The sequence below is a fragment of the Thamnophis sirtalis genome, unplaced genomic scaffold (genome assembly GCF_051295495.1).
Source record: "Thamnophis sirtalis isolate CommonGarterSnake01/CBP01778 unplaced genomic scaffold, rThaSir2_p1.2 scaffold_12, whole genome shotgun sequence".
NCBI classification, from domain to species: domain Eukaryota; kingdom Metazoa; phylum Chordata; class Lepidosauria; order Squamata; family Natricidae; genus Thamnophis; species Thamnophis sirtalis.
In genome coordinates this window covers 12,066,395-12,091,948 of record NW_028261392.1, presented here as the reverse complement: position 1 = coordinate 12,091,948, position 25,554 = coordinate 12,066,395, and the positions used below count along the sequence as shown (strand labels likewise).

The window sequence follows — 25,554 nt, the reverse complement described above, 5'->3', positions numbered from 1 at the left end:
GAGAGGGTGGGTAGAGCGGCCGGAAGCGGAAGCGGCGCTCTTCTTTTTCCGGCGGGCAGGCTCCCGTTCGAACGGCGGGGTTCCCGGCGAGACGATGTTGACCTCGCGCTCCTTCCTGAAGCGCACGCGCGGCGGCTCAGTCCTCAAGGTGGTCCGCGAGCACTACCTGCGCGACGACGTGGCCTGCGGGGTGCCGGGCTGCCCGCTCTGCGGCGGGGAGGCCCCCCAGCGCGGCCTCGAGGCCTCCCCAAACTCCCCCGCCAGCCCGCTCGCCCCGCGGCCCCACTATCTGCTCTTGGACACCAACGTGGTGCTGCACCAGGTGCGGCTGGAGGCGGCATTTCCCTCGGAGGGCTTCTACGCGTGGCCTCCTTTCCCAGGTTGACGACGTCTTCCTCCCTTCTCATCCTTTCTTATCTTCTTCCTTCCTCCTCTTTCTTCCTCTCCATCCTCTTCCTTCCTTTTCCTTCCTCCTCTTCCTCCTCCTTTTGCTTCCTTTTCCTCCCCCTCTCCCTCCTCTTCTCTCTTCCTCCTTCCTCTTTCTTTCTTTTCTCTTTTTCTCCTCCTCTTCTCTCCTTTCCCCTTTCTCCTCCTCTTCCTCCTCTTCTTCCTCCTCCTCCCTCCTTTTTCTCCTCCTTTCTCCACCTCTTCTTCCTTCCTTTTCCTCCACACTCCTCTTTTTCCTTCCTTCTCTTCCTTCTTCCGTCGTCCTCTTCCCTCCTTCCTCCTCCTCTTCTTTACTCTGTCCTTATCTTCCCTGCTCTTTCTTCCTCCTCCTCCTTCACAGATCGACGTGCTGGAAGATGCAGCCATTGGGAACGCCATCGTCCCTCAGACAGTCCTGCAGGAGGTGCGGAAGCGCAGCGCAGCCGTCTACGGGCGCATCAAGGACGCCATTGCTGCCCCCGAGAAGCACTTCTACGCCTTCACCAATGAGCATCACAAGTGGGTCTCGCCAGCTTGATGCTACCAAACCTTACCTCTCACACTACAACACGGTTTCTCAACCTCTGGGCCTTTAAGAGGGATGGACGTCAAACTCCCAGAATCCTGTATCTGGGCTGCTTGGAGGATTTTGGAAGTTGGTGTCTACCCTCTTAAAAACCCCAGAGGTTGAGAAAGTTTGGTTTCTCTAAACCTTGGTTTAGAGATACATGGAATCCTTTCTTTGATCCTAAACTTCTCATCTGCTCGAAACCATTTGCTGGAAAGCAGCTGCTCAGTTATAGTGTGAAAGTAGAGTTATGGGCCAGACCTCCCTCTTGACACCTTTCTTATGGCTACCGCACCTGTGAATAATGCTTTTCATTTTATTCCATATGATCTTGCCATCTTTGCACGATGGAAAGCTATCTTGCTATCTCATTGGGAATTAGGAGGATCTGCCTTTCTTTTTATTCTACTCTTTTTTATTTTTATGAAATGAAATGACATAAAATTGCCAGCTTAATGCCCAATTTCTGCAATTGCTTGATCTGCATTGGCTGGCACAGATGTTTTGAATGCTTCCCATCTTTTTTTGTTGCTGGTCCACAGATCTGTAGTTCATGAAATCTGCTATTCGGTTAATGTGTTATTACAATATTTTTTATTAGAACCCAGCAGTTTCTTCTCGAGGGACGCTGGGGCTCAGTGGTTAAGACATTTGGCAGTTCAGTAGTTCAAATCCCTAGCGCCGCAAAACGAAGTGAGCTCCCATTACTTGTCCCAGCTTCTGCCAACCTAGGAGTTTGAAAGCACGTAAAAAATGCAAGTAGAAAAATAGGAACCACCTTTAGTGGGAAAATAATAGTGTTCTGTGCGCCTTCGACGTTTAGTCATGCCGGCCACATGACCACGGAGATGTCTTCGGACAGCGCTGGCTCTTTGGCATTGAAACGGAGATGAGCACTGCCCCCTAGATTCGGAAATGATTAGCACATATGTCAAGGGGAACCTTTACCTTTAGGTGTTTTTTTTCAAGTGCATACATTTGACTTTTGATTTGGAATTTCTGACTCATGGGATTATTTCAAACATTCAAACTCTGCTAGATTTTCATCAGCTGTGAAAATGCCCCAGTGGCATTAAAACCCTAGGAACCGGTGCCAATTTGATTATTTGGATATACTGGTGCATTAAGTGTTACATTAAATTGAAAATGTTACATAAAATGTTAAATTACATGTAACCTTTGGATTTGGTTCTCCCACAATTTATAAGCACTCTTTTTTATTGAAAATTTTTAAAAAAGCTTTTACAAATATTTCCCTCCCCCACCCTCCCCACCCAAACCCAACCCCCTTTCAACGTTCCCCCCTCCCCCGACTTCCCAGAGCAAATACAGGGTATAAATCTTTAACAAACATATTTTAAAATGAACTAAAAAAAAGTTAGTATCCTCTTTCATTTGTGCTTCAACTCCTCTTTGTTGGGCTAACTCTAAACAGATTATATCATTCCTCGCCTTTTCAGTCATAAACTACCTGGAATTTCTTAGTCCCGTATTTATTTTGAATATAGTCAATCCATCTTCTCCATTCCAGTTTATATTTCACATCTGAATGATCCTTTAGATATGCTGATATTTTAGCCATCTCTGCTAAGTTTGTTACTTTTTTTTTTTTTTTCATAAAATATTTTATTCAATTTTCACATTCCATTTGCAATCATTTATATACAGGGTATTTACTATATAAAAAAAAAGAAAAAAAAGAAAAACAAAGAGTTTGTAAGTTTGTTACTTTTAACGTCCATTCTTGAATAGTAGGCAAATCTCCCTTCTTCCAGTATTGCGCCACCAACAGTCTTGCTGCCGTTATTAAGTACAAAATCAAGTTAGTCTCTATAGTAGTACAATCAGTAGTTATACCTAACAAGAATAACTGCGGGGTAAATTTTATCTTCTTTTAAAAAATATTTTGCATAATCCACCATATTTTTATCCAGAATGCAATTTATAAGCACTCTTAAAACCATCTTAATGCTTTCAGTAGCCTTGGTCAGTGAGGCGGGTAGGGGGCACGGAGTTTACAGAAACAGATACAAAATGAAATCCAGGCACGGTTTTCACTTCTAAAACTCCCCCTGGGTTTCCGTTTCCAGGGACACCTACATAGAACAAGAACGAGGAGAAAATGCAAACGACCGCAACGACCGAGCCATTCGGGTAGCAGCCAAGTGGTATCAGGAACACTTGAGAAAATCACAAGGGGAAGAAAGCATCCTGGTCATCTTGCTCACAAATGACCGCAAAAATAAAGAGAAAGCTGTAGAGGATGGAATAACCACATTTACCTGTAAGTCCAACCTTCTGACTTTTCCTGGCTATGTGTTGTAATATAGTTCCTTGTGTAGGCGTAGCGGTCACCCATGGCCCAGTTCATACCAGGGCATGCAGAGCCACGCTGAACCACACAGGAGAAAACAAACTCCTAAAACGCCATAACATCCTGATAGTGCATAACATAACATTCTGAGATGTGCCCTACCAATGACGTCCAGGATTTGGCCATATATAGACAGAACGGTTCCACCACAAAACCGCGGTAGACTAAAGCGCGCTCGACGAAAGCGCGTACCTGACATCATCACAGCGCGACGAAAACATCACGCTGTGAGCGGTAAAGTTAAAATTAACGTGAAAACCTTACCCTAACCCCCCCAAACCTAACCCTAAACCTAACCCTTAACCTAACCCTAAACCTAACGCTAACCCTTAACCTAACCCTAACGCTTAACCTAACCCTAAACCTAACCCTTAACCTAACCCTAAACCTAATGCTAACCCTTAACCTAACCCTAACGCTTAACCTAACCCTAAACCTAAACCTAACCCTTACCTTTACGTGAATCAGCTTGCTTTAAAAGCGCTTTTTAAAGCGCCCTTTTTTCTCCGCGGTCGTATTTGTCGCGCTGCTGATGACGTCAGGTACGCGCTTTAATCGGGTGCGCTTTAGTCTACCGCGGTTTTGTCGTGCCACGAGACAAAACTTCTCTGAGCAGTAGATTAGAAATAGTACTTTTACAGGCTGTTTTTAAGCACATGCTATTGCTCCTCCTGCCTTTGTCCTATCTCAATAAAAGGGGCTCTCAGACCCCCAATCTGGGTCGCTCCATCCCGAGAAAGTTCGTGTCTGTGTCTTTTCTCCACATTGGCCTCATGGGCGAACCACGGGAAGGTTACACTATGGATTGTTTTCTAAGAACCTCCGAAGGGCTCAGCTACATCTGGCGAAGCTTGCCTTCCTCTGGCAATTTCCTTCTCAGGGATGGCCGAGCAATTCTTCCTCTGGGGCTTAAAATGCTACCAAGAATTCTGGGAACCAGAATTGCTCCTCCTTTGGCCTATCTTTGTAGTGTCTACTCCTTTTTTAATTTTTTTAAAATAAACTTTCCATACATTCATTCTTTTGAGTGAAAAATGTGTGCTGGTACCTCATTTGTTCCCCACAGCTGTCTGTTCTCCCTGAAGGAGAACTTCCTGCTGCATACATGATCTTCGTTTCTCAAGGTGCCCCAAAGGTGCTTCCCCCCCCCCAAAAAAAAAGCCAACTGGACTTTCTTGTTTTTTTTTCTTTTGAAGAGGTTTCACTTCTCATCCAAGAAGTTTTTTCAGCTCTGACAGGACGGTGGGGAATGGAAGGATTTATATTCCTTGCAGACAGCTGCAACGTCAGAGCTGAAGAAGCTTCTTGGATGAGAACCGAAACATCTTCAAAAGAAAAAAATAGGAAAGTCTTGTTGCCTCCTGAAAAAAAGCACCTTTGGAGCAATCTTGACCTGGATGACTGAGAATCTCTGTAGTTTTCTCAAAGTGCAAATTTGGGGCTTTTTTTTTTTAAGGCGAAGAGTATGTAAAGAGCCTAACTGGCTATCCCGAGCTTATGGATCGCCTTGCCTGCCTAAATGATGAAGAGGTATGTTTTCAACTTCCAGTGTTATTTTTTGCTCTCTGTTCTGACCTAGGCTTCACAAAAATCAAGCAAACTTCTCGTCCCAACAAAACCCCTTTTTATTAAGCTAATGTGAATTCCTCTCATTCACCTCCAGCAAAGTCCCGGCAAACAGTCTTTCAAGGGTGAATTTGCAACCACAGACCTTATCAGGCTTGGAGAGCTGCCAGGCCGATATCTTCCAAACCCAACGCCGTACCAGAAAATACTTGGCAAGGAGTCTCTGAGAGTCACAAGCAGATTGTCACCCTAATGAATTGAATGAATTGTCTCCTGCAAACTCCCCTCCCCTTTTGCTCCTCTTTATTCCCTATGGGAGGGGCCATTCACCGTCCACCTGTGCCTTTACTCCCGAGTCGGCCCTTGTTCCTTAGCTGTCCCTGTCTCCTGTCGCATGCGCACACTGGGAACAGGCTCCAGCTGTTCTTCTGCACCACTGATCTTTGACTCCAAAGGCAGCTGATAACTGTCAGACAGTCCTGGCCCCATCTCTGCCTTTGATGCAGAGCACTTGTCAGTGCCTTCCCCAGACTCTAGGACTGGGCCATGTTCCTCCCCAACCTCCCCACTGTCCGAATCTACTGCCGGATCCGCTGACTGGCCACAACGTTTTCCTGAATTTTGGCAGTAAGGTCTATAAGGAGACTGAAATTGCCATGTTGCCTTCTCCTGTGTGGAAAGAGAGCAGCTGAATCAGACCTCCAGTCCGAGGGGCTGAAATGCATTCTCGAAATGCATTTATTAGTTGCAACAGTGCAAGGGACATTTGGTGTGTAAATCTCTCTTACAGAATGAAATTGAAAGCAGCAAGATCATTTTCCCGGAGCATCTCCCGCTCAGCAAACTGCAGCAGGGCATTAAATCCGGCCTTTACCTTCAGGGCACCTTCAGAGCCAGCAGAGACAATTACTTGGAAGCCACAGTTTGGATTCACGGCAACGACCAAGAAAGAGAGGTTGGTTTGATATATTGATTGGCTGTGGAAATTCTTGACTAGGAAATGAAAAACTGTGTGGGAATCGCAGGGATCGCCTTCTCTGAACTCCTGTATGTTGGAATGGACAGTACAGTGGGCACCGAAGATATGCATTTCTGTGAGAGGTTAAAGATCAGGTGGAATTTGTTGGCATCTTACTATCTCTACCTGCTGACCTTGATTTCTAGATTAAAGACTTCTTAATAGCAACAGCACTTAGACTTATATACTGCTTTATAGTGCCTTCCAGCCCTCTCTAAGTGGTTTACAGAGTAGGCATATTGTCCCCACCAATCAGGGTCCTCCTTTCACCGACCTTGGAGGGATAGAATGCTGAGTCAACCTTGAGCCGGTCAGGATCGAACTGCTGACATTTGGCAGAATTAGCCTGCAATACTGTATTCTAACCACTGTGCCGCCACTAACTTCCTAAGTTAGTTATACCTCCCAAAAGAGCTGCTCTGAAACTCTGATTTTTGTTTTAAATATAGTGGGTCATCTTTAATATTAATCCACATTAATGGACCATTGGGTGTTTCTTTAGCTTAGAACTTTGGGAACACAACTCTTTTGTATGTCTCTCCAAATACTGTAAGTTCTCAAGTTACAATTTATTTAGTGATCGTTCAAAGTTACAGCGACACTGAAAAAAAGTTACTTAGTACCGTTTTTCACACTTAGGCCCATTCCAGCATCCTCATGGTCACGAGATCAAACTTCGGATGCTTGGCAACTGACTCATATTTATGATGGGTGCAGTGTTTCGGAGTTAAATTATCCCCTTTTGCGACCTGGCAAGCAGAGTCCGTGGAGAAGCCAGATTCGCTTAACAACAGTGTTACTAACTGAACAACTGCAGTGATTCGCTTAACAACTGTAGGAAGAAATGTTCATAAAATGGGGGAGAATTTACTTAACAAAAACGTTTCGCTTGCCAGCAGAAACTGGGGGGTTCAATTGTCGTTGTAAGTTGACCACCTGCATGGCTTTAGGTATCTAAATCCGATTGTTTACTTCCCATTAAGATAATAATACAAGGGCTGAAACACTTAAATCGTGCTGTGCATGAGGATATCGTAGCCGTGGAGTTGCTGTCCAAGGATGCCTGGACTGCTCCATCTTCTGTGGTTCTGCTTGACGATGAGACCAAGAATGAAGAAGAGGATACTGAAAAAGAGGAGGAAGATCAAAACAAGGTATGGTGTTTTGGGTTTCTGTGCTTTCCTTTTACCTTTGTGCAAGGAAAATTGTACACTGGTGGCTGGGTTCAGAGATTAGGGAATTGTCCATTTGTTGTCAGTCTGCGAAGAAGTATTGCCTCTTTTGAAATGGGACAAAATTCTGCCCTAGGAGCCTTTCCTCCCCAAAAGCAAAGATCTAGCTTTTGCGTGCTTTTTTTTTCCAAGGGGCAACCGGACTTTCTGATTTTTTTTGAAGACGTTCAACGCTTCCAAGAAGCTTCTTGAGTTCTGTTTCACGGAGAAGTTGGAGCTGTGCTTTTTCTGCAGGATGTTTTCTGCCCTGAGTCCCTTCACTGTTGAGCAAAAGCGCAGGCTGTTGGGGCTTCATTTCTTTTAAGTCCTGCCCTCCCTTCAGGAGCTTCTGTTCTGACCCAGGCCTTCCAAGAGCATGAAGCAAACTCCTGGTCCCAAGAAAAACCCCTTTTATTAACTTACTATAAATTCTGCTCATTCACATCAAGCAAAGTCTTTCAAGGGAGGATTTACAGTCACAGACCTTATCTGGTTTGGAGAGCTGACATGCCAATATCTGCAAAACTTGGCAAGGAGTCTCCAGAGTCACAAACCAATTAGGCAAACTTAATTGTCTCCTGCAAACTCCACTCCCTTTTCTCCCCTCTTTTATTCCCTCTGGGAGGGTCCATTCACCATCCACCTGTGGCCTTACTCCCAAGTCGACCCCTGTTCTTTAGCTGTTCCATTCTCCTGGCAGCTCTGTGCATGCGCACACTGGGAACAGGCTCCAGTTGTTCATCTGCCTCACTGATGTCTGACTCTGAAGGCAGCTGATAACTGGCATGCGGCTCTTGCCCCATCTCTGCCTCCGACACAGAGCCCTCATCAGAGACTCCCCAGACTCCAGGACTGGCCCATGTTCCTCCCCAACCTCCTCACTGTCCGAATCAGCTTCCACGGCCGAGGGAGGACTTGAATCCGAGTCTCTCTAGGGCCAGTCTTATTCCCAGGGTGTTCTGCAGTCTGGCTTGGCCTGCTTTAGAACTTGTGAAGCCCAAGAAACTGAGAGCAGACCAGAAGACGGTGGAAGTTTATTAATTTCCACTGTTGAACAACAGCAAACACTCAGGATTCTCACAAATTATTGTGAAGGCTTGACTGCTTGAAGTCCACCTCGTGCTACATACAGTCCAGTCAGTTTGACAACTATGAAGGCCAGAAACCATTTGCATTTTTATTTTTTTCTGGCCAGAGCAGAAATTCCCACTAAACTCCTAAGGTTGCCTAGTGCTAAATCCACACAACCAGCTTTATTGCAGGCTCTGGAGGACCTAGGTTCTAAGATGCACGTAAATATAACCGATGATGTCATAATGGCCTTGCTGACCTAGAGTTTTTGCTTTTCCTGCTATGGAAGGCAGATGGGTTGGTTCCTTGCGGGTTGAAGGAATCCCCAAAGCCAGCCTTACGCGAGAGATGCTGGGAAATACCTTGTAAAGCTTTTCTGTTGTATTCAGGCTACGATTGAAGCCTGTTTAGCGGCAGGCACAAAGCAGAGGGGCTTTCCCATGAATTAAAATAGTATTTGATTGTCATCGAACATCCGCTCCAAAAAGCAATAACAACGATATGTCTCATCTGTTCTGCCTTCCTGCTTTTCCTTGAAGTCCCTTTTCATAAGTGTGTTTTGGCATTTTTCAACTGTTGTTGACCAGCCTGAATAGTGTGCAGATGTTACAAGGGCTGGGTACACCATTTCTTACAACTGGAGATTGGAAGGTGGATATAGACTTGTAGCTGATTCAACGGCTTGTTTGTCCACATGAGTCTCAATTGCAGCTATGTGTTCTTAAACCCTTAGCCGAAGACTTCAGTGAACACGGCCATGCTACGACCCACAGGCAAAGTTGTGGGGATTATCAAAAGGAACTGGAGGCCGTATTGTGGCATGCTGTCTAAATCACACATTAAAGAGGTAGGCACAAAGAAGATCGCACCCTTGATTTGGTGACTATGTTCTTAATTGTAATAAAAGCCATTGTCCTTGTTCCTTGCCAGGCCAGGCGGCATTTATTCACGCCAGCTGAACGAAGAATACCTCGAATACGTATAGAAACCAGGCAGGCTTCTATCCTCGAAGGGCAAAGAATCATTGTGGCTATTGATGGGTGGCCTAAAACATCCCGGTATCCTAATGTAAGTCAGGAATGAAACATAGTGTGTAACAAACTAATTGTCTCCTGCAAACTCCCCTTTTGCGCCTCTTTTATTTCGTCTGGGAGGGGCCATTCACCATCCACCTGTGGCCTTACTCCCGTCAACCCCTGTTCTTTAGCTGTTCCATTCTCCTGGCAGCTCTGTGCATGCACACACTGGGAACAGGCTCCAACTGTTCATCTGCCTCACTGATGTCTGACTCCGAAGGCAGCTGATCCTGGCATATGGCTCTGGCCCCCTCTCTGCCTCTGACACAGAGCCCTTATCAGAGCCTTCCCCAGACTCCTGGAGTGGCTCGTGTTTCTCCCCAACGTCCTCACTGTCCGAATCTGCTGCCAGCTCCCTTGGCGGGCCACAATCTGTTCTGCCAATTATCTTTATTATTCTGTGTGTCGTCGTCCCACCCCCCCCCCCACCCCCCCAAAAAAATCTGATGTTTCTCATAGTGCTGATCAAATTGTGCATTGGTTTAGGGACATTTTGTAAAAAAATTGGGAGCAGCTGGCGATAAGGAGACGGAGACCGAAGTCTTGCTACTTGAACATGACGTTCCTCATCAGCCCTTCTCTCAAGCGGTTCTTAGTTTCCTACCCCAGATGCCCTGGAGCATCAGTGATGAGGTAGGGGCACATTATCCTTGCAAGTAAACCTTTGTCATTGCCCATAAAAGTTTAGTTTTGTTCCGCTTAGTCACAGAAATTCCGGGCTCATTTGTGGTCGTAGGTCGAGGACTGTCTGTATATGAGAATGTCTCTGCCAGACTTTTAAGGTGCCCCAAAATTAGTCTGTCGGTTTAAGGGAGACAGAAGAGGCCTTCAACTGAACCTAATCTGTGTTAGCGAGCCTTGGCGGTTTTTCACAGGACTTTCACCAATGACATGAGTTTCTTTTTCTGTTGTCGTTGAAAATGAAATTTCAGGATATGAAGCAGAGAGAGGATTTGAGGCAACTGTGTGTGTGCAGCGTGGATCCTCCTGGGTGTACCGATATCGACGATGCGTTGCACTGCAGGGAGCTGGAAAACGGAAATCTGGAGGCAAGGGTTTTTTCATGGGTCTTTGAAAGGCCAGTCTGCGTTTTCATCCTTTTATGGAGCTCTTCTTGAGCATCCTGATTTCTGCCTGCAGTGAAGGAGCAAAAACATCATGGCTAGAAAGTGGGATAGGCCTGGAAGGAATAGCTATAGCGTTTAGACTTACCGTATTTTTCAGACTATAAGATGCACTGCCCCCCTCCCTCCAAAAAAGTGGGTGAAAATTTCGGTGCGCCTTATAGACCGAATACGGGCCTGTTTTTGGCTTCCCGAACCCTCCATGCGTCACGCTTTCATCCTCCCCGGCTCCCAGAAACCAAAATGGGAGGCACTTCAGAATGCTTCTGGGGACTAGGGAGGGCAAAAACGCGATGTGCTGAGGCCAATTTTTTTTTCTTGTTTCCCTTCTGTAAATCTAGGTGCGTCTTATAGTCTGAAAAATACAGTATATACCGCTGCATAGTGCTTTATGGTAGTGGCCCCTAAACCTTTGGGCTTTGTGGCCCAGTTCCATGGAGAGTGGTTTTTCCGTGGACCAGGGCAGCATGGTTTCATGCTGTGCCTGCATCCCAGGGTGTGCGTGGATGGGGTTTTGCTTGCTTGTACAGCCCAGTTCCTCCCAGTTTGCAGCCCAGGGCCAGTCCGTGGCCTTGGGATCAGGGACACTTGCTTTACAGCATTCTTCGTAAATATCTGGGAGGTTGTCAAATATCAGCATATTTCCCCCAACTCACTGAATCCTCATTTTAATGACCTCGGAAGAAATGGAAAGCTGAGTCACCCTTGAGCTGGTCAGGATCGAACTCCTGGCAGTGGGCAGAGTCAACCTGCAGTTGTGCAATTCTAACCGCTGCGCCACCAGGCCTGTTGGGAAAAACAGAGGAAGATAATCTTCACATGATGCTCTTGAGACAGTCAGAAATTCAGGAGAAGGTGCCAACTTTCCTAAACATTAAAGAATCTCTCTGTTTCTCTAGGTTGGGGTGCACATTGCAGACGTCAGCCACTTCATCCGACCAGGAAATGCTCTAGACCAAGAATCGGCCAAAAGGGGCACCACCGTGTATTTGTGTGAAAAGGTACATTTCAGAGAGTTCTTTCCTTCTCTTGCTCACAGCTGGCTCTCCTGCCCCACCTCTTTGAGTAAGCTGGGACACAAAGCTTCTGTTATCCTTTTGTGGTTCAGTTGTTTGAACAGGTGGGATCTACCGTATTTTTCAGAGTATCAGACGCAAAAGATGGGTGCGTCTTATACACCAAAGGTAGCCCTGCCTACCCTTCACGTTTCAGACATGTTCCAGGCTGCAGGGATTGCCACAGACCCCCCCCCCCCTCCGTGCCTTGCATTTTTGGCCTCTGCGCCTCGCATTTTTGACCTCCGAACGCTCCGTTTCAGACCCGTTCACTGCTGCGGGGATCGTCAGAGCACATCACTACCTCGGCGCATTGCATTTCTGGCCTCTGCACGCCCGTTTTTGGCCTCTGTGCATCATGTTTTCGGGTGGCGATTGGCAGCAATGCGCTTTGGGGGTCCCCACAACTTTGAATGGGTCTGAAACGGAGCATTTGGAGGTTTAAAACATGAGGCGCGGGGGCCAAAAAAGCAGCCCGGGACTGCTGCTGCATTGTCAGACTGGTTCCGTGCTGCGCCCGCTGTACTCACCGGAGTGCCCTGAGCAGTTCAGCTGCATTTTTGATGCTGCGTTTGAGCCCCAGCGAGACACGTGTGAGCGAAGTACACGTGGGCATGCTCACAACCAGCAAACCTCTTGCTAAAGTTCACCTCTGAGGACGGCTGATTGGGGGTATTCCAAGAAACCAATCCATCCGCCAGTCAACTGCTCCTGCTAAATCAGGCTAATGTGCTGAAGCTGACCAGGTTGTTGGCTAAGGACACTGGCCAGATGAATACCGATGGATGCTGGTAGGCAGAGGCAGAATTTTTTCTTCTTCTTATTTTCCTCCCAAAAAACTAATGTGCATCTTATTCTCCGAAAAATACGGTACATTTGAAGCCTGGCGAACCTTTGGTGCTTGCCTTGACCAGCTCTGTCAGCTCACTCTGGAAGTGTTCATAGACCAACAACGCCGTTTCTGTTTCTTGCAGAGAATTGATATGGTTCCCGACCTGCTGAGTTCCAACTTGTGTTCGCTGAGATCCAATGTGGACAGGTAAATGTTAGGAGCTGTTGATTATCCCATTCTTTTGTGGTTTGGAAGCAATAGCAATAGCCCTTAAGACTTATATACCGCTTCGCAGAGCCGAGGTGGCGCAGTGGTTAGGGTGCAGTACTGCAGGCCACTTCAGCTGACTGTTATCTGCAGTTCAGCGGTTCAAATCTCACCGGCTCAAGGTTGACTCAGCCTTCCATCCTTCCGAGGTGGGTGAAATGAGGACCCAGATTGTTGGGGGCAATATGCTGACTTTGTAAACTGCTTAGAGAGGGCGGAAAGCCCTATGAAGCGGTACATAAGTCTAACTGCTATTGCTATTGCTATATTACAGCCCTCTCTAAGCAGTTTACAGTTTACAGAGTCAGCCTATTGCCCCCAAGAATTTTGGTCCTCATTTTACCGACCTTGGAAGGATGGAAGGCTGAGTCAACCTTTAGCCTGGTGATATTTGAACTGCCGGCAGCTGGCAGTCAACAGAAGTAGCCTGCAGTACTACGCCACTAAGCCACCACAGCTTCAAATAGCTTCGTTAACTGCGTTGACAGACTGATACACACACACACACACACATCAGTCCCAGTGGCTGATTTGCCCCCAGAGATCCAGGCTCAAACCCCCCCGCAAAGCCCATGCTTGGTGATTAGAAGGCATTGTAGTAGCAATGTAGTGAACACTTTGTGGTGTGCTTTCCTTTTCTGTCACTAACTCTCTTCCTTTCCTTAGGTTTGCCTTTTCGTGTATTTGGGAAATGAATCAGAATGCTGAAATCTTGGCGACTAGATTTACAAAAAGTGTCATTAATTCCAAGGTAGGGTTTAAAGGTAGGGGGCCATTTAGAAAATCCGATGCTGAGATAATTGATTTTGGACTCTGATTAACTCTGAAAGGAACCTGCATTCATTAAAGTGGATATATTAAAAAAAAATAAAGTTAAAAATATGGAATGTTCTGCATTCAAATCTAGATTGCAAAACCCTGAAAACACCCTTCACAAATTGAAATTATTTACTCAAGAGGAAATCATTCCAATCATTGTGGAAGGGTAGAGACCCAGACAAGAAGTTTGGTTATTTTTTCTATGTATTGTTCTTTATGAGTCAGATCTTTTTAATTTGCTTTTTTTAAAAAAAAAAAAGCAGTAAATTTCTGTGCCATTGATATAATGATTGTTTTGGCGGACAATAAAGCAACATCTATTTGTGTAACACAAATAACACAAATTGTTTTCTCCAATCACATAACAGGCAGCCTCGGGCTCTGAAGTCTCAAGCCGATATCAGAAATCTCATGTTTGACTTTTTTCACATTTAAATCAATTTCTTTTAGAGATTCTCCTCCTTCCCCCCCCATATTCCTTGTTTTCCTTTGTTTGTTCTTTGAAGGCTTCGCTTACCTATGCGGAGGCCCAAATGAAAATAGACTCTGCCACGTTGAAGGATGACATTACCACGAGTCTCCGTGGCCTGAACAGGTTGGCCAAAATCCTTAAGAAACGTCGGCGAGAAAAAGGGTAAGTAGTTCAGGCTGCATGTAACACACAACAGGTTTTCTTTCATGATGCATTGCAATCTTCAGGGATCTGACTGGCATTTGCCAGCAGAAGGAAAGGAAGGAAAAGAAAGGGGAGGGGTGGGGGAAGTACCATGTTTTCCCGAAAATAAGACAGGGTCTTATTTTCTTTTGACTCCCCGAAATAAACACTTGGTCTTATTTTCGGGGAGGTCTTAGTATTTTTGAGATGTAGGAGGCAGCGAGCGTGGTCACCTCATGGCTGCTGCTGTGTTGCAATATTTTCAGGAGGGCTTATTTTTGGGGGAGGGTGCTTAAAAGCCCGATTGGACTTATTATCCGGGAGGTCTTATTTTCAGGGAAACAGGGTAAAGGGAAGGAAAGTAAAGGAGGAATAGAAGGAAGTAAGGGAAAGGAAAGGAGAAATGGAAGGAAAGGGGAAGTAAAGGAGAAAGGAAGTGAAAGAAAGGAAAAGGAGGGGGAAGGGAAAGAAAGGAAAGGAAACATTTTCAGATGCAGAACTAGATTTCCTGAGCGCTCCCTTTGGACATTTCTAAGGTGATTAGAGCAGTGGAAACAAGTTAATTGCTCTTGAGAGGCATCCTGGGCCCAGCCACTGATGATGTCCCGTGATGCAATTGGAAGGAGAAACACGTCTTTGGTGTATGACCCCAAAGGCTGGCCTTAAGGGGATTTCTGAAAAAAGATGAAGTAGCCAACCAAGAGCTCCTCTCTAGAATCTATTCCAGCCTTTTTGCTCATCTCGGGGTTTGGCCACAAATGTGCCTAGCAAAGCAGAGGGTCACTTGTGAACGAATCCATATCCCAGTCCTCTGAAGGCAGGAGGGTTATGGGAATGGCCGGCCTGTCTTAAAATAGATCCTACAGAATTGGGCAGTGGCGTCCTTTCACAACAATGGCAAGGTTCCATATTCTGTATTTTTTTAAAAACTTGTTTGCTTTTGTTCATCTTCTTTTTAGAGCTTTAACTCTTTCTTCACCCGAGGTTCGATTCCACATCGATAGCGAAACCCACGATCCGATTGATTTGCAGACGAAGGAACTCAAGTGAGTGCCTGCCTTTTGGGGGTATGTGTGTGTGTGTGTGTGTGTGAGAGAGAGATAGAGAGTGTCTGTTGGGTCCAGAGGTTCCTTCCCCCTAAATCTTTAGGATGCCGTTTCCTTTGTGATGTCCAGGTTGGCGCAGTATGCCGAAGACGTAATAACATGGTTTAATGTTAGGCATGAACCAGGTCACAATAACCAAGCATGCAATATCCAGTGCTTTGGCATGGATACTCTTCCTCTTTCGATCGTGAATAAGTTTATCCCAATGGCTGGGCTCACATGTTGCGCAACCTGGGTTAAAATTGTGAAATGTAATTGTACAACATGTGAGCCCAGCCATTGGTTAAACTTATTCAGGATCGATAGAGGAAGAGTATCCATAACAAAGCACTGAATATATACATGTTCGGTTATTGTCCATGGGTGGCATCCTGAGATTGGCATGGCCTTGAGCCACTGAGGTTCTGAGAAAGGAGGAATTAGTGCCGCTGATTGGAGCTCAGTAGCACTTACTTGTTTGTTTTGTCCCATAGTGCATAAAAGAAGTGGTGTCCAGTTACAGGGCCACGGTGTTCCTCCCCTTAGTTCCTGTCCCTTAGAGCATGGGTCAGCAACCTGCGGCTCTGGAGCCGCATGTGGCTCTTTCATCCCTCTGCTGCATCTCCCTGTCACTCAAAATATGTGTCACAACCGCCAATGTGTGATACCCACCGGCATGTGATTTTTGGAGTGTTTTGACCCCCGGTAGGCCCACCATGGATAAATCCAAGAAAAGAAAAGTTTCAGAAGGAAACAAAGTTTAATTCAACTACATATGCTAGTTCTGTGGCCACTCAGGAAATAGTCAGGCACAGAAAGGGTTTTGTGGCTCCTGGTGTTTTCTTTTCTGTGGGAAACGGGTCCAAATGGCTCTTTGAGGGTTTAAGGTTGCCGACCCCTGCTTTGGGGGCAACAAAAGCATCAGGTCAAGGCTGGCTGTTTCCTTGGAGTCTTACGAGCCGCTTTTCCTTTCTGCAGAGAGACCAACTCCATGGTGGAAGAGTTTATGCTGCTGGCTAACATCTCCGTTGCCCAAAAGATCAACCAGGAATTTTCAGAGCACGCCTTGCTGAGGAAGCATCCGGCTCCCCCACCCTCCAATTACGACATCCTGGTGAAGGCCGCCAAGTCTAAGGCAAGTCACTCCAGAAGGTCTTCGGCTGGTGGGACAAAGGAATGAAAGGCTCTCTGAATGTGTGAATGGGGGTTCCCTGAATTCTTGGTGGCCTTTCCTGCCTGTAAAAGGGGATCAAGAAATGTTGCATCAATTGAGGTTTCTCTCTTAAATTTGAGGTAGTTTAGAGGAGGTACGGCACAGTTAGGGTAGAAGAGAGTCGAGTAGGGTAGGGTAGCATTGCATTGAGTTCTTTATTGGCAAAGTATGATTGGATACACAAGGAATTTGTCTTTGGTGCATAGGCTCTCAGTGTACATAAAAGCTATAAGTGATAAATCATGACCATAGTCATCATAAAAATACATTCATCATAAATCATAAGATACAATACTTAGTGATAGTCATAGCATACTAAAAAAGCAATCAACATAAATCATACTAGGAAACTAAATAAAACTAAACCATAAAGATACAAGCAACCAAGTTTTAGTCATAAGCAGAAAAGGAGATAGGTAATAGGAAAGATGAGAAGAATAATAGTAATACAGCCTTACTAAATAGTTTGACAGTGTTGTTCGGAATTAGTAGATCCTCTAGCAGTAGCACTTAAATTTATACATCTCTTCACAATGCTTTACAGTTCTCTCTAAGCAGTTTACAGAACCAGCATATTGCCCCCAACAATCTGGGTCGTTTTACGAACTTTGGAAGGATGGGATGCTGAGTCAACCTTGAGCTTGGTCAGGATTGAACTGCTGGCAGTCAGCATAATTAGCCTGCAGTCCTGCATTCTAACTACTGCCCCACCCCAGCTCCAGTTCATTAGACACCTGTTGCCTTGAAGTGTGCTGGGTTTCATAACCTTCCTTGGCACAGCTGCCTTTCTCCGATGCGGTGCAGGAACCGAGCCTCTTGCTGCTGGATTACCCCATCAATGTTTGGGATACTTATGCAAACTACAGTGAAACCCCATTTGGTATTTTTGTATTTTATTCCAATTTCATTTTAAATTGTTTTTATAGGATTTCAGTAATAATTTGGGTTTAGAACTCTGCACTTTGATATGGCCTATTTTGTGTGTGTGTGTCTGTGTGTATTTTAATGACCCTGTAATCCCTTGCGTTGGGGCAACTGAATGGAACTGAGTGTGTACTGGCCAGATGCCCTTCCTATCACCAATGCAGAGTTTGCAGCAGATAACATCTCTTTGTGCCCAAAGAGAAAAATACCATATTTTTCAGAGTATAAGACGCACCCTTCCCCCCCTAAAAGAGGGTGAAAATTTGGGTGCATCTTAGACACTGAATGTAGCCCCATCAACCCACCAGCCTCAACCCTTTGGCCTCTGCCTCCCAGCAATTTACCTCCTTGCAGCAAAGGAGGCTGCAATAAGCTATAGTAATTCCTACTATAGCTTATTGCAGTGAAACTTGCTGTTTGCTCCACGTAGCAAATTGCTGGGAGGCAGAGGCAGATTTTTTTTTTCTTGTGCTAATCAGGCTGTTTGCTGCAAGGAAGTAAATCAACAACTATAAATGCCTAGAGAATGTTCAAATTATTAGACTTATTTTTGAAAGACTGCTTTATTATTGTTCTAGACAGCTTAACAAAATGAAGCAGCTATTTAAAATAAATGCTTGATCTGAAGAGGCCCAGTGCTATTGTATCTTCTTTTAAATAGCAGAGAATAACTACTTCCAGAAAGCACATCAATTTTAACAGCATCTGTACAAGTATAGTCTGAAATGTAACACTACAAAGTGTATATTGTCTACTGTTTTCTGTTTGTTGCAAGGAGGCAAATTGCTGGGAGGCAGAGGTAGATTTTTCCTCTTGTTTTCCTCCCCAAAAGCTAGGTGTCTTATACTTTGGAGGATCTTATACTCGGAAAAATATGGTACCTTCTGCTGCCTAGGATTGAACGCACAGCCTCCTGATTGTGAGGTGGGAGCTCCACCTCTAGGCCACCACACCACTCCACCTTGATATGGCCTGTGGGTTGATCCAAATAAACCCATTTTGTGTTTTTTCCACTGTAGGGTTTGGAAATCAAGACCGATTCTGCAAAATCCCTGGCCGACTCCCTTGACAAAGCCGAGTCTCCTTCTTTCCCCTACCTGAACACCCTGTTGCGCATCTTAGCCACCCGCTGCATGATGCAAGCCGTGTACTTTTGCTCTGGAATGGACACTGACTTCCACCATTATGGCTTAGCGTCACCCATATATACGCACTTCACCTCTCCAATCAGAAGGTAAGGCTGCTTGTGGACTTCCTTCAGAGCAAATCCTACGTGATGCTGTTATATGGATTTCTGGTGCCTGACTCGATAGTAATTTTATTTAGTTAGTTATATTCCATGCTTCTTAGCCACCTGTCTCTCTCCGTTACCTTACCAAAGGCCACGAAACAACATCTGTGCTAGCGCTGAGGTTAGAAGGGGATACTGCAGGCTACTTTTTCTGATTGCCTGCTGCTAGCAGTTCGGCAGTTCAATTCTCACCAGGCTCAAGGCTGACTCGGCCTTCCATCCTTCAGAGGTTGGGTAAAATAAAGACCCAGATTGTTGGGGGTAAATATGCGGACTCTAGACTGCTTTGAGAGGGCTGTAAAAGCACTGTGAAGCGGTATATAAGTCTAAGTCCTATTGCTATCCCGATGTGGCTTCAGTTGCCAGTGAATATTTAGTTGCTATTTTGAGGTTACACAAAAACAGGAAAGGGAAGTTGTCCTATTCTCCCCCCTCCCTTCTAAAAGTTATTCCAGTATGAACCCCAAAAAAATCCAACCCCCGTCACCCGCTATATGTAATTACTCTGGATCTCCAGTTTAGCGATTGTCTTAGCTTCTATTCATGGAGGTTTAAGAGCCTCTGCCACAGAGGCTGTGTCAGGGTTCGAAGTAATACACTCATAGCAAGCAAAACTCATAGCAAGCAAAAAAAAAAATTCCTCAAAGAATAGCTATATTGAATGTATCACTTTGGCACAGATCTGGTGAAAACCGACTCTGAAGATTCCCACGGTTTTCACCCAATTAAAAGTAAAAGTTCTTCCTTCCTACTATTTCTCTACTTCCTACTTCCCCTCCCCCTCTATCACTCCTCTCTCTTACATTCCCTCCCTTCCTTCTCCTACCTCCAATCCTCTCTCCCACCCTCTCCACCCCTCCTCCTTCTTTCACTCTACTCCTCCCTTCGGTGTACCTCTATTGTCTGCCACTATGTTCAGCTCGTCCTATTTTTACACTAACATTGAAAAGCCCCAGTATACAAGTGCAATCATGTACTTTAAGATCTAACACATATTATATTTCCCCCCTCCCCCCTCCCCCTAGAACCCCACCTCCCTTCCCTCCCCCCGACTTCCCAAAGCCCGTACACGGTATAACTTTTTAGCAAAAAGTTTTATTATTCAATGTATATGCCCCGGTTATGCACAGTATACATGTGATTGTATGGTATGAAACGGAAATAAAACACTTGTATATGGAAAAAGTAAAAGTTTTTCCCGTTCCCCAAACAATCAGTCACATGGTTCAATCACGGCTGTCTGGTTGCCTGGTGACATCGCTCCTCCTCCTGAGCAGGTGTGAGAATGCCCTTGGTTCCCAAGAGAAAGTATTTTATTTTGGCTACAAAGTCCCAAACGATCGCAAACCCCCAAATATATTTATTTGTGGGTTATGACCAGTGAAAATTTTTTATTTATCTCATTGCAGGTACGCAGATATTATAGTACACCGACTCCTGGCTGTGGCTATTGGAGTGGACAGTACTTACCCTGACCTCACCGACAAACATAAATTGGCAGATTTGTGCAAAAATCTCAATTTTCGGCACAAAATGGCTCAGTACGCTCAGAGGGCTTCCATTGCTTTCCATACCCAGGTGAGCAGCTCTTCTCGGCCCCCAGAATGTTTGGAAAAAGTTGGAATGTTAGAATCCAGATCCCAAGGCTTGCAACCCTTGTGCGCACTGGTTCACAGTATCGCTACCAATCTGTTATCAGTTAGCAGAACGGCAAGTAGTTTGGTGATGGCCCTAAGGTGGCAGGCTGAACCAAATTAGGGTTTCATGATATTAAGCTTTAACTGTTCATATAGAAATTGCAAGGTTTGCTTTTAGGACATAGTGCGGTTAGATAAGGGTTAGAAGGAAGTCTGCACATGAAATATGCTGAAGCGAAGCATCTATTTTAGCCTATTTGCTGGCTTGGCTGTTAATCTGTTTGGTAGACACATATTGTTAGTTCCTCAAAATACATGCTATGTCTGTCCGTTGGCTGATCTATGTATTATGACATCCTGTAAACATACTTTCTGTAACTCAAGGGCAAAATCTTGAGGGGTGTTTCCAAAACTAACAGATGGCTTTAGCTGAAAGCGATAAACTATATAAGGAATTTCCTGACTTTCACTCATTGTTCAGGCCATTCGTTCTGAACCTGCGCAATAAACATTTTCTTCTCTGAAGAGCTGGCTTGTGTGTCCCATCTTTTCTACAACAGCCCTGTTGTAAATTCAACATTTTCAAGGGATGGGACCAGAAATGGATGATTATTATACAGGAATGATTTTATGAAGGGAAGGTTTTATTTTTATTTTTTTGACATTGTCAACAAGGCTTGTGCAATTAACAGCTTCCACTTTCTTTTCCCTCCAGTTGTTTTTCAAAAACAAGGGTGAGGTCAGTGAAGAGGCCTACATCCTGTTCGTCAGGAAGAATGCCATTGTGGTTCTAATTCCCAAATACGGTTTAGAAGGTACCGTTTTCTTTGAAGAAAAGCCCAAGACAAATGAAAGACTCGTCTTCAACGATGAGGTACAGCTTTCTTTTGCAAAGAAAAAAAAATACTTTTTTCTTAAACGCATAATATAGAATGGCAAAGGGCTCTATGACGATTACTGTATTTTCCAGAGTAAAAGGCACACCTTTTTCCCTCAAAAAAGAGGCTGAAAATCTGGGTGCATCTTATGCATTGAATACAGCATTTTTTGCCTCCCCTTTCAACAAAATGGCCGTGCATAGCCTTTAGGAGGCTTCCAGAGTGCTCCTGGGGGCTGGGGAGGGCAGAAATGAGTAAAAAATGGGCCATTTTTTGCTTGCCCCCCCCCCCCCCAGGAGCACTCTCTACAAACCTCCTAAAGCAGTGGTTCTCAACCTGTGGGTCGGGATCCCTTTGGGGGTGGGGGTCGAACGGCCCTTTCACAGGGGTTGCCTAAGACCATCGGAAAACAAATATTTTCAAAAAAATACGGAAAACATAAAATATTTTTATGGTTGGGGGTCACCACAACATGAGGAACTGTATTAAAGGATCGCGGCATTAGGAAGGTTGAGACCCACTTTCTTAAAGGCTATTTATGTTTTGGGGAGATCTGCAGAGTGCAAAAATGTTTTTTTTTAATTTGCCTCTTCAAAATCTTGGTGATATGGGGGGGGGGGGTTGGACTAGATGACCTACAAGATCCCTTCCAACTCTGTTAACCTGTAATCTAATCCTTGATTTATAATATTTTGTTTGGTGATTTATAAGGGAATTGGAAAAAGTGACATTGCAGCATCCTTGTGTGACCAAAATTTGGACACTTGGCAACTGGCTCGAGTGTTTTATGTGATTCCCTTTTTGCAACCTTCTGAAAAGCAAAGTCGATGGGGAAACCTGATTCACTTTCACAACCACGTTGCTAACTCAACATCCATAGTGATTCACTTAACAACTGTGAAAATGAGGCATAAAATGGGGCAAAACTCACCTTGGCAACTGTCTGGGTTACCAACAGAAATATTGGGCTCAGTTTTTGTGAAGACAAGGACCAGCTGCAGTGCTTCCTAAACTAAAAACACGGAATACTCTCTTTTCTGTAGATTCCTTCCCTCACCGTGGAAGGCACAACTTTCTGCACCTTTGACAAGGTTAAAGTGAGCATCGTGCTGGATTCTTCCAACGTTCAGCATCAGAAAATCCGGATGTCACTGGTGGAGCCCAAGGTAGGTTCCTGATAACATAGATGATGACTGTGGAGGAGCCACGGAAATAGCCTTTGGTCTCTTTATGGACCTTGTAGTAAACCCCTGCCCGATAGGGTAGACCCAAAAATGTCCTGTAAAGGAATATTGGAGTGATTTTGCGGAGAGACTGTGACTTTGAATGGAGGTTCTAAAGGCTGAGGACCCGGATTGTTGTTGGGGGCAATATGCTGACTCTGTAAACCGCTTAGAGAGGGCTGAAAGCCCTATGAAGCGGTATATAAATCTGCTATTGCTATTGCTTTTGCTTACAGAGGCTTCTCAAAAGGCCATCTTACCCGAGCTTTTAAAACTTTGGTCGATAATAGCAATAGCACTTAGGCTTATATACCACTTCAGTGCTTTTACAGCCCTCTCTGAGAGGTTTGCAGAGTCAGCCTATTGGCCCCAACAATCTGGGTCCCCATTTTACAGATCTCAGAAGGATGGAAAGCTGAGTCGACCTTGAGCCGGTCAGGATCAAACTCCTGGCTGTGGGCAGAGTTAACTTGCAGTACTGCATTCTAACCACTGTGCCAACACGGCTCAGTTTTAATTATTATCAGTTAATAAGCTACTTTTATCTACAGACCCCTCACATCCTGGAAATAAACTGTTTCAGCTTCTTTCCTCAATGGCTTCACCATAAGCCATTGCATGCCAAAACAACTAGACACAATGACAAGTTCCCCCCCCCCCAACATTCTCCTAAACAACTACCGTATTTTTCAGAGTATAAGACGCACCTTTTTCCCTCAGAAAAGAGGGTGAAAATCTGGATGCGTCTTATACACTGAATACAGCACTTTTTTTCCCTCCCCAAACCCTGCCCTCCCCTTCACCAAAATGGCCTGCAGAGCCTTTAGGAGGCTTATAGGGTGCTCCTGGGGGCTAGGGAGGGCAGAAATGAGCGAAAAAATGGGCTGTTCTTGTTCAATTCCCCACCACCCCAGGAGCACTCTATAAGCCTCCTAAAAGCTATGCATGCCTTTTTTTGACAATGGGCCATTTTTGCAAAAAATGGGTCATTTTTTGTTCGTTTTTGCCCTCCCCCTCTCTGGAGCACTCTAAGGCTATTCATGCCCTTTTGGGGGGGACGGGGACGGGAAAAACGGACCATTTTTGGGAGGTCTGAAGAGTGCAAAAACTTTTTTTTAATTTGCCTCTTCAAAATCTTGGTGCGTGTTATACTCTGAAAAATACGGTAATTCCCACAATATTGTAGAAGGCTATTATCCTACTCATCTTTTCTATTACCCGTTTCCTTATCTTCTTATGACTATAACTTTGTTGCTTATACCTGACTATTTATATTGCTTTATTTAGTTTCCTAGTACGATTTCTGTTGATTGCTTATTCAGTATCCTATGAGTATCATTAAGTATTGTATTTATGATGAATGTATTTTTATGATGGCGATTTATCACTTTGTTGCTTGTATGCCCGCTGAGAGTTTATGCACAGGAGACAAATTCCTTGTGTGTCCAATCACTTGGCCAATAAAGAATTCTATTCTATTGAAAAACCCAATGATTGTTGTTTCATTGATTACATCTAACACAATTTTCTTATTTTTCAGATATTAGGATATTCCAGAGATGCTACACAGTCAAGTGGCAATGAAGAACCAGAAATGAAAAAGAAAAAGCTGAAAAAGAAATGAATTAATGTTATTTGGTTGGGAGATAAATTATATTCAGGGGGAGGGGGGGAGGAAAAGCAGGATCTTTTTTATACTTGTAGAAAAGACTTTTAAAATAATTAATATTTGCCCATTTTTAAAACCACCCGATAAATAATACAACTGTGTGCTCCTATGTCTTATTAAGGAATCCAACCAAAACTGAACTTCTGGGTCTTTCTCCAAAAGCAGGAAAGAACACAATATTTTAAAATATTGTTCATTAAAAGTAAATACAGGTTTTGTGAATTTAGAACTGCATTCCAGCTTTTTCATTTGGATGCACCTTTTAATTTGTCAGCAAAACAAAGCTAGTTTCTGAAATCTTTTAAACCATTTTTTCAGTCTCTTGGTCTATCTTTGTTTTTTAAAAAAATGTGGTGCAAGGAAAATGATAAATAGATTGATAACAATCAGAGATCAAAAGCAGAGAGCAGCCAGGAAAAGCCATATTCATGTCTACGTTTTCCAGGCTCCAATGAGGTTTTTTTTTCTTGGTATAGATATTTGATGTTGATTGTGATTTGTGATATGAAGCTACTGCCAGATAAAGCTATTTTAAGAAGAGCACCTGCTTCTACTTTCTAAAAGAAAACAAGCAGAGCAGGAGATGAATTAGAAAGAAGCATAATCCCCAAAGGATTAAGAGTTAAAAGTTGTAAGCTTCCGATTCACAATTTGCGCTTCGAGGTTTCTAATCTGCACCTCTCGTTACAGATAAAAATTACCAATCCCCCGTTACTTAATTAACTTACTTAATGAGCGCTGTAAAGAAAATCCAGTTCCCAGCTAATTAGGAGGGATGGATTAAACAGCCAAGGAAGAAAAGTTAAAGTGAAGTTAAATGGGAAAGTGCCTTACAAGAGAGTCTTCGCCATGTAGCCTCAGAGCTTTTCCATAGCACGGCTGAAATAGAGCAAAAAATAACTTTTCTATGGAGATGCTCAGTCATCCAGACCAGGGTTCTTCGAGATGCTTTTTCCAAGAGTCCTTTAGCCCAGTGTTTCTCAACCTTGGCAATTTGAAGATGTCCGGACTTCAACTCCCAGAATTCCCCAGCCAGCATTCGCTGGCTGGGGAATTCTGGGAGTTGAAGTCCGGACATCTTCAAGTTGCCAAGGTTGAGAAACACTGCTTTAGCCTTTCTGGTTTTTCTTTGAAAGACATTTCGCTTCTTATTTCATGTGAAGAAGCTTCTTGATTGAGAAGCGAAATGTCTTCAGAAAAAAACTAGAAAGTCCAGTTGCCTCTTGGGAAAAAAAGGCACCTCCGAGAAATATAATGTCCTAGCAATTTTCAAAATAGAGATTAAAGATTTAGGATTCTGTGCATGTGTTCAGTAGTTCCTGTAAAGGCTAAAAATAATACTAATAATAAATCCAGCCATTCTCTGGATTTTGTCTTGGCACTACCCAATCTGAGATGACCGTTTTAATAGGAGAGGGTGTTTCCCTACAGGTACTTGTTAAAATACAAACAAAAAAGAACAAAAACACTCTTCACTCTTTTCCAAGTATAACAAATTGAGCAGGGAAACCAGTTATCTTAAACATGTTTTTTTTTTAAATGATGAAACATAATTCCAGCCCAGTATATTTA

At 44.3% G+C, this 25,554-nt stretch overlaps 1 protein-coding gene across 1 annotated transcript; it reads left to right on the top strand.

The window, feature by feature from the left end:
• The first annotated feature begins 41 nt into the window (after positions 1 to 41).
• DIS3 (DIS3 exosome endoribonuclease and 3'-5' exoribonuclease) lies at positions 42 to 24,522 on the top strand. The gene is made up of 21 exons (XM_087726910.1): positions 42 to 322; positions 788 to 945; positions 3,085 to 3,278; positions 4,825 to 4,898; positions 5,725 to 5,889; positions 6,936 to 7,106; positions 8,968 to 9,081; positions 9,165 to 9,302; positions 9,797 to 9,943; positions 10,243 to 10,359; positions 11,334 to 11,435; positions 12,464 to 12,528; positions 13,255 to 13,339; positions 13,914 to 14,041; positions 15,022 to 15,108; positions 16,126 to 16,282; positions 18,304 to 18,518; positions 19,985 to 20,153; positions 20,928 to 21,086; positions 22,134 to 22,256; positions 23,854 to 24,522. Exons 1-21 carry the CDS (start codon positions 95 to 97, stop codon positions 23,935 to 23,937), a joined length of 2,880 nt encoding a protein of 959 aa, XP_087583036.1. The 5' UTR covers positions 42 to 94; the 3' UTR covers positions 23,938 to 24,522.
• Positions 24,523 to 25,554: the final 1,032 nt, after the last annotated feature.

What these genes read in the sequence shown, in the direction of transcription:
- DIS3 (XM_087726910.1), top strand. Translation starts at nt 95, where the DNA reads ATGTTGACCTCGCGCTCCTTCCTGAAGCGCACGCGCGGCGGCTCAGTC. An exon ending in CCTGGAGCATCAGTGATGAG is followed by an intron (nt 9,944 to 10,242) that starts GTAGGGGCACAT and finishes ATGAAATTTCAG; the next exon opens with GATATGAAGCAGAGAGAGGA. An exon ending in TGGAAAACGGAAATCTGGAG is followed by an intron (nt 10,360 to 11,333) that starts GCAAGGGTTTTT and finishes CTGTTTCTCTAG; the next exon opens with GTTGGGGTGCACATTGCAGA.